General features: G+C 33.9%; 1 protein-coding gene across 2 annotated transcripts in view; it reads left to right on the forward strand.

Annotated features, from left to right (window-relative positions):
* The first annotated feature begins 426 nt into the window (after positions 1-426).
* Positions 427-13,813, forward strand: part of MED15 (mediator complex subunit 15) — a 246,494-nt gene continuing 233,107 nt past the window's right edge. For both annotated transcript variants that reach the window (XM_090409717.1, XM_090409718.1), the window contains exon 1: positions 427-493. In XM_090409717.1, coding sequence (XP_090265843.1) covers positions 432-493 — 62 coding nt within the window. In that variant the 5' untranslated portion in view covers positions 427-431. The remainder of the gene's footprint in view (positions 494-13,813) is intronic.

A 13,813-nucleotide genomic window follows, 5' to 3' on the forward strand; every position in this document is an offset into this window, starting at 1 on the left:
TATGTCTGGCTTGTTTAATGGTTTGGACAGAAACCGGATCTTCTACTCTGGGAAGTAATCATAGCAACAGCCACTTCACCCCTCCCCCCAATAAGAAAGGTGGTGGTATTTCACTTAGGCGATGAAGGTAATCTACCACCAAGTAGGTCTAGTTGGCAAGTTATCCAACCAATAAGGTGTCCTTATTCAGCGGAAATACTTGCTTGGATATAGCATCAAAACAAATATTTAATTCCTTGTAACCAAGCGGGAAAGCTTTCGAAATTAATTATGACATATTATAATTGAAACTAATTTAATTATCATCATAAGATGATATTCCCACAAATAACAAATCTTGCAGTAGAGATCCATAGAGCGTTAATGAATTATCGCTAGCGAAAGCTTGATGTGGTTTCTCTGTCACTAGGTGGTAGATGAGCAAAAGAAAGATGGCTGATAGTCAAAGTGATTGGAGATCGCAAAATTTTCGACAGAATGTTCGTGGTAAAATGTAAGTTTATAAACTTTCTAGCCACGAACTAAACACAGCAATCTCTTCATTATCTGTTAGTGGGATAGTTCTTATGTAAATACACAGTTAACATGTGTATTATTAACTTGATCATAAAAAAAACGAAGCGCTTTATCCAAGTACCTTGGAAAATCTTATAATTATGATGTAACCGAACTTATTTCGTTAATAGATTTGGCTATTCTGTTGGTTGACTTATTCAGATTATATGTAAACATACACAAACTACTGATAAAAGCCAAAAGAGTGAATGATATCATCTGTCATCAGTTTTTTTTTTTTTTTGTTTCGAATAATCTCATCAAGCCATAAGACCCTCTGCAAAACGAATACTACTATTTTACGATTCACTCCATGGACTTTAACACCGTGCCTCTGAGCACTTGGCATCGCCCCCTTCCCTCAACTGCATCGATAATTTTTTGGTGTCTTGTCACCTGAGCAGTAACAATATTTCAATATTGTTACTATTTCAATATATTGAATATTTCATATTTAAATGAAGATAACAAAGTTATCTTCATTTAAATATGAAATATGCTGGAGGTTCCAGAGAAGGAAGGGTGTCCGTGGTATAATTTTTTTAAAAAAAATTAATTTTTGTGTGGCTATTACTGTATATGATAGTGATTTATTAAAAATTTATTATAATGGAATCTGCCAAAATGATAGTGATAATTTGAACACTCTCCATTATTGTGATGGATATAGGGATGTATTGTCCACTATATACATCCATCCCGAGATTTTCCAAGTAAATGTCTGTGAGGGGGGAGGATTTAGTATGATTTTACGAAGGTGGTAAATTATGTACACTCATATCATCAAATAAGTACCCTTATGGGGTGAACAGGATACCATGATAGTATGATTTGAAAATGTTACAATATTACTAACTTTCTGTTGACACCTGTCCTCCAAATTAATGCGAGATCTGTGAAGTCTCTCTTTCCTCAGTAGTTATATTTCAGTCTTTTAAGGCACTTCTTACCGAATTATTTCACTTACATCTTGGTCTTCTTCTGGGTCTTTTCCTGTCATCTTGGCAAAAAACTATTCCAGCTGCCTTTCCACAATTAGTTTTTTTTTAGGATTAGAAGGATGGTATGTTTTGCCAATCCATTCTGTTTATAAGTGCTCATACCACTTGAGATTAGCTCTGCTCACACATTGCTGAATACTTCCATTATCAAGTCCCTTTCTAATCTTGTTTTAATGTGATTTTTTTATTGATGCTGTCTGTTCACTTTCCTAATCTTTCTCAGAACTCTCATATCTGTGATCTCATGTCTTTGATCAAGTGTTTATTTCCATCCCAGCTCTCAGATCGATTTTGCATTTTGACTGATTTTTGTCTGATTCCATATAAATGTATTCAGTTGACTTCCTAACCAACTTTGCTAATTATATTGTTTGTTTCCATATTTAATTTGTCATCTTCACTAAAAATTGTGCCTAAATAGCTGAAATGTTTTACTTGTTCTATAGTTCTCCATTCAGAAGGCAGGTTTATGTTTTCATAGGTCATGCCTATTTTTCATAGTCATGATATTTTCATTTAGGAGTATAATGCCATCTGCATAAAGAAGAGCTGAGATTAACATTTCCAATTTTGGTATCAGGTTTAATGCTACTTTCCTTTATATGAGCCATGCAGATGATGAATAACGTTCATCCTTGTTTTATAACTAATTTTACATTGACCCATCTTCTGTGTCTTCTTGGGTTCAAACTGCTGACATAATAACTCAGATATAGACTGTGTTGTTCAGTTTACTGTGCCATTTACACCATATGGTTGTAGCATTTTTGGACAGCTTTTCTCTTGGCACCTTGTCATATGCCTTTTCCACATCTACAAAATTTAGATTATTATTACATTCTCAAGATTTCTCAACTGTTTGTTTTAATATGAAAATCTGATTCTGGGAACCCCTTTATGGCATCTATGCAGCTTGTTTTCCAAGCTCTTCCCAAATTTTCCAAGCCATTTCTCTAGAATTCTTGCATAAATCTGATCAGGAACATTCATTATGGAAATTCATCTGTAATTCTCACATTCAGTTTTATTTTTCCCTTTTTATAGATGCAGATTATGAGAGCTTTACTCCAGTCATCTGAATTTGATCATCTGACCAGGCATTGTGAATTATGAGTCATTGAAACATTTATAGCTTTATATATATATATATATATATATATATATATATATATATATGAGCATTTTTGGTTGAATAGTATTTTTACTAATATCCACTTTATATTAATATTAATACTGATATTAATTTGGTAGTATTCACTATCATATTCTGTTAACCAGTAACAATAATTCCTCAATGACAAAATTTGCCAAAATGACTTGTGCATAATCATTATGATATGGTAATCGTTTTTGCAGAGAGGTATATAAAACAGGTTCAGTCTGTACCATATAGCATTCTCAGCATATGCCATGTGTGTTTATTAGGATACTGAATGTGCAGTAACATTTACTTGATGAAATGCCTTTGGATGGTAATGTATTGCACCAGGTTCTAGATACCAAGGTTTTTTTTGGATAGTTAACAGTTGCATTAAATGCAGTTTTAACACAACCTGTAATCCTCGTTGCAGTTCTATTATTATGTAATTTTTAATTTTTTTTTTATTTTTTAAAATTAAGCTTTATATGATATTGCTATAAGCAGAAAGAACAGGATTTCTTAAAAGTCATTTAAGTGGTACCAAAATGCTTTATCAATGGGCAAAACCACAATTTGCTGTGATTAGTCCAACTATGCAACAGCATCTTTTCCCGTTTCTTCACCTATTAAAAATTACTTTTGAATACACACACACACTGAGATTTTTCTGCTGGTATATGACATGCTTATTACTGTGCAATATCTTTGCCTGTTTTGGTATTGTATCAGATATCTTAAGCCACTTTTCATAAGAATCTCATGTTTAAGTCAAGATGATGGCACTAAAACTCTTGATAAAGATGTAAGTTTATTTGAACTTGTGATTTTGCAGAAGCATATTTTGATGCTTTTGATTTCTTGATTAACTCTTGATGCAATCCTGATTTGGGATGCAGCCTAACATATGGGATTTTCAATTAAGAAGGGTTATACATGGAACTACACAATTGATTATGACAAGCTTAGAAAGCAGCTTGAATCAGCACCATGGCATAAGAATCTGCAAGGGAAGGATATTAGCAGTGCATGGGAGATAGCCATGAGGTGTCTGAAGGAAGCAATATCATACATATATTCAAGGTCAGGAGGATACATCAAGCAGGAGCTGCAAAGAAGAGACAGAGTTGTGGATGTTATATAAGAAAGAAATTGCCAAAAAAGTAAAATTCAGAAATGGATTGTGGTCAGCATTTGTGAAAAGTATTCCATGCCTTAATAATTTATTTGCTTTTTTATAATGGAGTGACAGTTGGGTTGGATAAAGGAAAAGGTTTCAAAGTAATACTGCTGGATTTTGCGAAGGCATTTGACAGAATATTGCATGAACACTGCTACACAATTTGGAGCATATGGGGGATGAATAAGAAGCTAGTGATGTTGAGCGAGTGTTGCAGTTAGACAAATACCAAAAAGTAGTACAGGCATCCCTTGCTTAACATGGTTTTGCTCAACACGGCGAAATTAATTGCGCCAATCCCTTGATATACTCAGCAAGAGGTTTGATTAACATGCCTTTATCCCTGCGGAGCTCGCAGCTGATCTGACAGATACATGCAAAATGTTTAATATAAATATTCTTACACAATTCAGTGTATAGCTTGGAGGTGATGAGTAGCTGTGCATTCATATGCTATGAGTGATATTTCACACTGTTTTTTGCTGTCAGTTTGGTTTAACAGATGTTATGTAAAGGTTTGTGATATTTGACAGTAAATTGTATCTGAGAGATACTGCGACCTCCAATGTCAGTATAGTATGGTTTAGTTTTTTTTTTTTAATTCTTTGTTCAATAATTTCTAGATTGTAACTGAAAATAAATAAACCATCATGTATTACTGAAATAAAGAGCTAAATGCTTATTTTTGTCATAATACATGACCTCTAGGAGATGTGCTTTACATTTATGTAAAATACTAAGGAAAGTGATCTGGTGCTTACTCCACCTTTACTGCAAGATGCCCATAAGGTTGCTTATGCTTGCATCTGCCTAAACTTTTAGTTTCTATATATTCAGCACAAAACTCTTGTAGTTTCTATATTCAGCTATGAAATAATGTTGGATTCAATATCCACTTAATTTGTACCATCATGTATTATATTTGCAGTGTTTTTCCTTTATGTTTTATTGCTTGTTTGCTGAGGTCTGGAGAGTCATTTTGCTTATTATTGTAGAATTTATGCCGATAAGAAAAAAACTAAAACTGTTCAGACGACTCTTGATAACTTCTTTTGATAAAAAAAATTACAGTAAATAATGTAGGTACAAGTATTTATTAAACATTTACTTTGCATTCATTTTTTATCTTTCCTAAAAGAGTACCATATAAAACGAATTATTAATACAGTAATCGATCATGGATGAATTGTAATTTTTACCATTGATTATTAGACTCGATTAACACGATTTTGATATACGTGGTAAATCGAGGGATACCCGTATATGAAGGAGTAGAATCTAGAAGACAGGTGACTAGTGGTGTGCTTCAGAGCTTTCTGCTTGGACTTCTCTTACTTAATTTGCATGTTAATGATATAGGAAATTATTTGAAGGGAAATATTATTTTGCTGATGATGCTAATTTAGTAGAGTAATCAAGGTGGTATAGAGTGTGCTTGTAGAATGATTTAAATAGATTGATAGTATGGGCCTAAAATAATGGATGCTAGTTTAAAGTGGAAATGTTATGGGTATTTGAATGGTGTTGGCAGACAAGGAATTGAAGTTCAGTTGGGTATATTGCAGAAGTGGTCTTATTTGGGTTATTTGGTTATTGAAGAATGAATACACAGATGGATTTCTTGTGGATAAGGAAGTGGTGGAGAAGGTCCAGAGACAAGTGACATGGATGGTGAGTAGTTAGTGGAATGTTCCAATGATGATAGATTGAGGATTTGTGGCTTTGCCGAAGTTGATTGTAGGTGAAACAGAGGATATATTATTATTCAGGTATCTACACAGAGTCAGAAGACTCATCATGGGAGATCCTTTATTCACACAGTACTATCATACCTTCTATTTAAACTCATTCACTGATGAAGCACTCACAACCACCTCTCTCAATCCATTCCATTCATTCACCACCCTCTAAGCAAAAAATCTATTCCTAATACCCCTGCTAACTACACTCTTACATAATTTCCTCATTCTTTCCCTTCCTGATTTTATGTGATTAACACTGAAAAGTCTTCAGTGTTAGTCACATGAAATCCCTTTAACTTATATGCTTTTATCATGTCTCCTCTTTTCCACCTAGTTGATGAAGTCCAGAGACCTTCAATCTATTCTCATTAGGAGCATTCATTAAACCTTTGTCACTTGCCTCCAGATTTTCTGATGCCACTTCATCCCTATTGAATCCAGGTGTCCAAATCTCTTTGCAGTAGGCCAGTGTGGTCTTATTCAAGCTTATATAGAAGAACTACATGACAAGCTTAGGAAGCAGCTTGAATCAGCACTATGGCATAAGAATCTGCAAGGGAAGGATATTAGCAGTGCATGGGAGATAGCCATTGGATGTCTGAAGGAAGCAATATCATACGTATATTCAAGGCCAGGAGGATACATCCAGCAAGAGCTGCATAGAAGAGACAGAGTTGTGGATGTTATATAAGAAGGAAATTGCCAAAAAAGTAAAATCAGGAATGGATTGATAGGAATGTAATACTCTGTGGTGGACAGCATTTGTGAAAGGTATGCCCTGCCTTAATAATTTATTTGCTTTTTTTATAATGGAGTGACAGTTGGGTTGGATAAAGGAAAAGGTTTCAAAGTGATACTGTAATAACTTCTCTATCCCTGCTTGTTGGTGTGTTCTTCAACAACATGCAATCTGATGTGCTGTTTTCTCTATCTTTCACTCTGATATTCCCCTCTAAACTTCAACTCCCTGTCTACAGTCACATAAAAGTTCTTGGCCTCATAAGTTTCCTGCAGATCAGTTCCATCAGTATATTACACAGCTTGTGATCTCTTCTTTCCACTTAAGTGCTTTACTTTACACTTGGCTGCATTAAACTGACAGCCATTTACCTTTGCCCATACTGCTAATCTGTTTAAATCCTTGCAGGATCTCTGCATCTCCTTCATTTACCATTACTCTTATTAGGTTAGCATTGTCAGCAAATAAACTGAAGGAAGCAATATTTCCAGTCAAATAATTTCCTCTGTTATTGATATACAAATTAAACAACAAAGGACCAACTACTGAGCCTTGTGGTACTGATACACCACTGGTCACTAGCCTTCTCGTTAACTCAGCTCCTCTATAAACCACTGTTTGATATCTGTCCATCAGCCACCCTGTAATCCAAATCACCAAATTCATATCCATCTCCATTTGTTCCAATTTATGCAACAGAGTTTCTATATGTAATTCTGTCAAATGCCTTTGCAAAGTCAAGCAATATTCTGAATAGCCATCTCCCTTATTCAAGTCCATTGTCACTTTATTATAAAAAGTAAACAAATTACTAAGACAAGACTTACCCTTTACAAAACCAGTTTGTCCTTATAGAATATCATATTGTTATCCAACCACTCCTGAATTCTGTCTTTCCAATTTCTCCAATATTTTAACCACCACTCTCGAGATGTTGATTAGCATATAATTTGCTACTTCTGTCTTGATACTTCCTTTATGCAGGAACTCTTTTGTCCACTTTCCACTCCATTAGCACCTTCCCAGTATTGAGGCTTAAATTAAAACAGCTTGATCAGAGGAGCTGATAATAATAACTAATCCCATGCAATCTGCAATATTTTAAGCACCTCTATTCTCTTATCAGTTAATTTCACATCTGGCATTGTAGCATCACCACTCAATGAGTTTGAGTGGTATGATAGACTTTGTGTTTCTTAGGGGGGAACTTCCCTCGATGAGTCTTGACAGACTTTATGTTCTATGGAAGGACTTTCCACGATGAGTCTTTTGACTCCATGGAGGCCTGAATAATAATAATAATAATAATAATAATAAAAGATTTTAAAAAAAGTTTCCATTAGGTTTCATAGGATTGCTGCAGGTGAAAAGTTTCAGCACTTACTTCGAGGTAGGCATGGCAGTGTGGTCATCTTTGGAAATTGAGTTTTGCAAAGGCATCAGGATTAGATGTTTTTTTTTTTTTTTTGCTTGGAAAGTAGTAAATGTGTAGAATGGTTTGTGAGTTCTTTGTCAGTAAATGTGTTCATTGAGAGACATGATAGCTATTGTGTGAATAGTTAGTGTGAGTCTCCTGCAATGAGTGTTTGGATTCTATGAGATGTCTGTACATTATTAATAATAAAATTCCTATATATTGCTGTTTTTAGTTGATGGTTTTTGAGGCTTATTTCATTGTCTATGTCTCTTCTCCTCCTCTTTCCAAGCCATTTGGGAGAAAGGGAAGGCCTTTTTTTCTGTTTTTGTTGTTAAATTAACTAAATGAGAAATAGCCCAGTTACACAATATTATCTTTGTGATGATACATCTCTTAGATAGTTTGATTCAGCAACCTGAATAGCTTAACCTGTTTTCAAATCTCCATTTTTCTGTATGTTTATCGTGATAGCATCAACTGCCTGTGGTGTTTTTAAACATGTGCATGATGATTGTTGCTGAAGTGGGATTATGAATATGAGACCAGTGAATATATTTTTTTAAAAAATTGTTTAAATAAGCACATTTTTTTGCTCCCTACTATAGAAACTGATCAAAGAAATTATTTATTTACTACAGACAATGTTGTGAAAGATCACAGCCATCATATTCTCATATATAATTTTAGTGAAATTAAGAATTACCTCATTTTTTTTTAATGTAGCTGGTGTTATAGTGGCAATTTCATAAACAGTGAAATTGCCACTGTTTTAACAAAAAAGTTTGTTTAAATTTTATAAGAAGTCAAGAACAAAAAAACAAAACAGAAAAAGTTGGAAATGTTATTGTTACACGACACCTCCAAGGACTCATCATGGGAGGGCACTCTTCTTCTTCCTCTGCACGTTTCTCCCACTTCCAATGCAGGGTCCGTGTGTTACATTGATGTGACTTTTTGTTAGTACAACCTCCAACCGGCCTGTCACTGAGCCTGCTGCTGGGGAGGGGAGGGGATGTATTTTTGACTGTAACCTGTGTGTTCACGGGCTGGTTTGCCTGCTTGTATGTGAGGGGTGGGGAACTGCTGTCCACGCCCAAAACTGGCTAACTTGGTTATGGCTGAGAAAGATCCCTAAGTTCCTCATGTCGTTGATGGGAATCGAACCTAGGACACACCTTCCCCAGGCATATGGTTGCGAAGCGCATGGCCACTAGCCTAACCGCATGGACATGGGAGAGCACTCTACTCCACTATATTCAACTCGCCATCTCCCCTACTTCAGCCATGATATTATCTGTAAAAAAAAAAAAAAAAGTTAAATTTACGAAATTGTTAGAATGCAATTTCTCATGAACGTAAACCAAATTATTTTTACAAGAAAAGGTATAAAAATACTCACTTGTAAACTGCAGTTTCATTGGAACAGCAATAATTTGTTTTGTGTATAATCCGTGTAAGTAAGGTACTGACTAGGTATCGATTATGCACTACATCAAATTGCTAACTGCTTGTCACACAAATCAGAAACAATCTAAAACTGATTTCATACATCTCACGTATTTATAGTATTATACAGTGAACATGTCATAACATGCACATGTTCCTACTGATGCATACTGGACTTGTAAAATCCCAATCATGTCAAAGTGCACTTCCACCAACACTTTGCTTGTTAAGACTTGTCATCAGACTTCAACGCCGATTGGCTGCAACTTGCATTTTGTATGCTTCCTTGGAAAATAAAATAACCATTACGACCTTTACTTACATTATACAACAGTTATATCATCAAAATTTTTGATGATAAATTTTTTTCAGCATCTAATTTTTGTCCTTAATGCTTTCACTGCCGACTTCTTCAATTCAATGCCGCCTGTTGCTCGTGAGGCCCCACTATCCCCCCCTCCCCCACAGATCGTTCCAGTGCCCCCAAGGAAGCCGTATCACTTTTTGGGAACAACTGATCTAGACCATCATTTGCTTCTGCAGATTCATATTTTTGATAAACAGAAAAAACTGTCAATATCCATGTGGAAGAACACAAACTACGTCCATTATCTGCACTACAGCTGTTCTGGTACAGCATGTCATGGATATGAATCACTAGATCCATTGGAACAAATCCTTTATTTTATACAGGAGCAGACTGTATTGCCACAGTATTACGGTATTCACAAAATGTGAACAAATTTAGCTGCATCGCCTTACGTAAAATGTGGAAGACAGTTATTTTGAAAGCTTCAGCAAATTTCCATCGCTGCATCCATAAAGGGTGCCGGAGTGAAAGGTATTCTAGAAAAACTTTGGATTTGGTGATAGCATCTGATGAGGAAGTGGTTAAATGAACCAGAAATGAAGTGGTTATTATGTCTCCTATTGATGAAAGCGATCATGTAGTTTCCGATTTCAGTTGTAGTCAAACATATGAAAGCTTCAATTTAAAAAAAATATAAAAATATATATCAAACTTCTGGTGAGGTTATTGAGTGTAATGACTTCACCACCAGCTTGATACTTTTGTTTTTCAACTCTTTTTTTATTCAATATTTATCTCAACATTGCATAGAATTTGTAGGTACAATGAAGTATTATCCTTTTATAAGGCCTTAAAGATACCATATATGGATTATTTTTTTCTGATATTATCACTTAGCATTTAAGAGAATAAGGTAATAGTGGCAGCAGTCCAGTGGCAGGTAATAACTAAGATATTAGCTCTCTGAATACCTCTTGAAAGTACATATCGGAAATTTGATGATGAGGAAGAATGTTTATGAGGCTGGATTAAGTAAATGCATGCTTCAGAGTTTTGTGGGTAGTCAAAGTGGAGAGAATGCAGGGTGATTCTAAATTATTGTTGGGGGTTTCTGTGGACTATACAGTTGATCCTTGAACAATGTAGAGGTTAGGGGTGCTGATCCCATGTTGTTTGAAAATCCACGTATAACTTTTGACTCCCTAAAAGCTTAACTACTAATAACCTACTGCTGACTAGAAGGCCTTAAAACAGTCGATTAACTTATTTTGTATGTTATATGCAGAACCGGCGCTAGGGTCTTTGCCGCCTGCATGCAATTTCTATCTAAGTGCCCCTGTAACAATCCAGGCGTGTGTGGTTATTTTACAATAATAAAAATTTAAATTATTTGCAATTTCTTAAATAAATTTTGACAGAACAGCCACACGTTGGTTCGCTAAATGTAAAGAACTGGGGGGTGTTGACTAGGCAGTATAATCGTTAAAAACCTGAATATTCAAAAAATTCTCAAAAGTTGAAGCAAATTTTGATAAAGCCACTTCACTTTAATCGTTGAATATAATGATACAGGAATTATAGAATTCTCACTGACCAGAATCACTTACAAAATTAAAATGAATTTTAATTAAAGTTAAAATTTAACTTGCATTTTACAAGTTACTAAATTCTTACTAACTTGTAAAAATGTTTTAATGATTTTTATAAGTGGAACTATCTTTTAGGAAAATAAAAGAAACTCAAGATAGATGAGAAAATAGGAAAAGAATTCAGAAATAATTAGAACATTTAAAATAAGTAATCAAAAAATAAAATCTTAACAGAATAACAGAAAATAAATTAAATTACATAAATATACTTGAAATTTTTTTATAAAAATTTTAGGGTTTTTGATTTCATATTCACAAAATTAGAAATAATGGCCTTAACGTCTAATTCCGCACATATATCATTTTCAATAGCTATTAACGCAAAACAAACAAACAAGCCTTTTTTGTGACATACTTGTTCTTAAGTAGGTTTTAATCAATTTCAACTTTGAAAAGGAACGTTCACCGCTCGTGAACGTTCCTTTTCAAAGAATACTATTAAACCTACACTTACAGGTAGGGTTAATAGTATTCTTAAAGCAATTGAAAAGTTAGGGAAAGATAAATTATTGGACACAATAAAATTAAGAATATCGAAAGGGTTTTGAATATTTAAATTATCCTCCCAAAAAATATCCTGGAAAGCACATAACTCGTCGTATAGTTCTATTGCATTTACGTCTTTATTGTCGCCGTCCTTCAAGAGAATCTCTAAATTGTCACAATTTTTTTGTAAATCTTCGTTATTAATTTGTAGTAATCTATACAAGAAATTTAAATTATCATAACATGTTTTTAGTTGTTCAAAACGTTCTATTAACGAACACATTGCAACGTCTAGAAGTGTATAAAACACATTCATTCTAAATTTATCTTCTGGCGATTGTGACGTTTCATCATCGAACTTCCGTACCAGTTTTAAATTCTTGTTCTCCATCCACCTCTTCACTCAGTTATTTTGCCGTTTTTAGAACGTCTTTAAAATTTTTATCTGATCGATACTCTTGTAAGAATATTTTTAGTTTTCGATAGATTTTAAAGCAAGTGTAATGTTCATATTTTTGTCTTAAAGCATTTTACTCACAGGGTTTATCTTCTGTTAAGTAAATCATGCCAAGCTATAAGAAGACAGCAAATAAATTTGTAGTCCTTTATTTTAGCACATAATGTTTGTGCTTCATGCTCAGTTTCTTTATTAAAATTTTCATTATTTAAAATTTCAAAAAGTGCATTGTAAATTTCTCCTAACTGATAACGTAGAGTGTGGATTGCATTAATTTTACTTTCCCATCGCATTTCTGATGGCTGTTTCAATTAATTTTTTTTACGAACTTTAAAAGGATTGCCCAACGTTTGTAAGAGAATGAAAAGAAATTTTATATTTCTCGAATAATTGCAAAGAAACTAATTGTATCTGCATTCACTTTGACTGCATCGTTAATGATTAAATTTAGAGTATGAGCAGCACATGGCACGTAATAAGCTCGGGGATTTTTGTTCAAAAGCAAATTTTGGAGCCCATATTTTTTCCCTTTCATATTTGCTCCATTGTCATACCCTTGACCTCGCATGTCTTCAATGGTAATGTTCCATTTTTCCAGTTGTTCCATTATTGTTGCACATAAACCATGTCCTGTGGAATCTCATATATCTGCAAAACCTAAAAAGTTTTCCCTGATCTTGACAATTCCATTGCCACAGGAAACAAAGCGAATAATAATGGTCATTTGTTCTGTTTTACTTGCATCAGGTATGCAGTCTAAAATTATGGAATAATATTTAGATTTTCGAATTGATAATGAAATTGTATCCCTGATTGTGTTACTTAAAGTTTCCAATATTTCATTTTAACTGTCTTTACTCAAATAGTGTACTCTATTGTTTCATTGTAGGGCCCTTTCAACATGATTATCCATAACGGGATCAAACTTCGCAAACAGATCGACTAATTTTAAAAAATTGCCATTATTCCTTTCATATAATTTATCAGATGATCCACGTAAAGCTAAATTTCAGCTACCAAGGAATTTTATAATTTCAATCAAGCGTTCTAAAATGCTCGTCCAATATTTCTTTTCCATTTCATACATGCTTTGAGTTTGGAAATCAAAAGTAGTTTTTTTTTTTTTTTAATTTTTATCAAGTTCCTTCCATTTTAAGAAATTTTTCATGTGAGTTAAACTAGTCTCATGTCTATGCAAAGTTGTACTTACATTTCTCCAATCGTGATAACCTTCTACAAGACTACTTGATGCAGTAGGTGTGAAAGTTTGCAACAAAAGCAAAAAACAGAATTTAAAGTTTCGGAATAAATGAGCCATTTTCTTAGCATGAGTCCCCATTTTCCCTTTTTCTAATATAATATGTGTAGCCAAATTTACGACCATATGTATCTCTGGGATATATTATATTTTTCTTTTGAATAGACCCCATTTCAATTAAAACAACTCGTAATTTTTCATCGATATTTCCTCATTCACCTGGATCTTCTAAATTTACAGAGACTAACAATGTGTTAGTTTCGTAGTCACCTACAACTAAATCTTCTCCTAACTGTTTTTCACTTAAATCATGCTTCTTGTTATCGTGTTCAATAGTTGCAATAGTACTCTCATGCAAACTGGATGATGTGCGTGGTTCTTCAACTCTGATTTCTGATGTATCGAGTTGGTTACAATCTGTATCTGAATATTTTA

The sequence above is a fragment of the Typopeltis vanoorti genome, chromosome 20 (genome assembly GCF_054136105.1).
Source record: "Typopeltis vanoorti isolate ZY-2024b chromosome 20, IOZ_Tvanoo_1.0, whole genome shotgun sequence".
Lineage (NCBI taxonomy): Eukaryota > Metazoa > Arthropoda > Arachnida > Uropygi > Thelyphonidae > Typopeltis > Typopeltis vanoorti.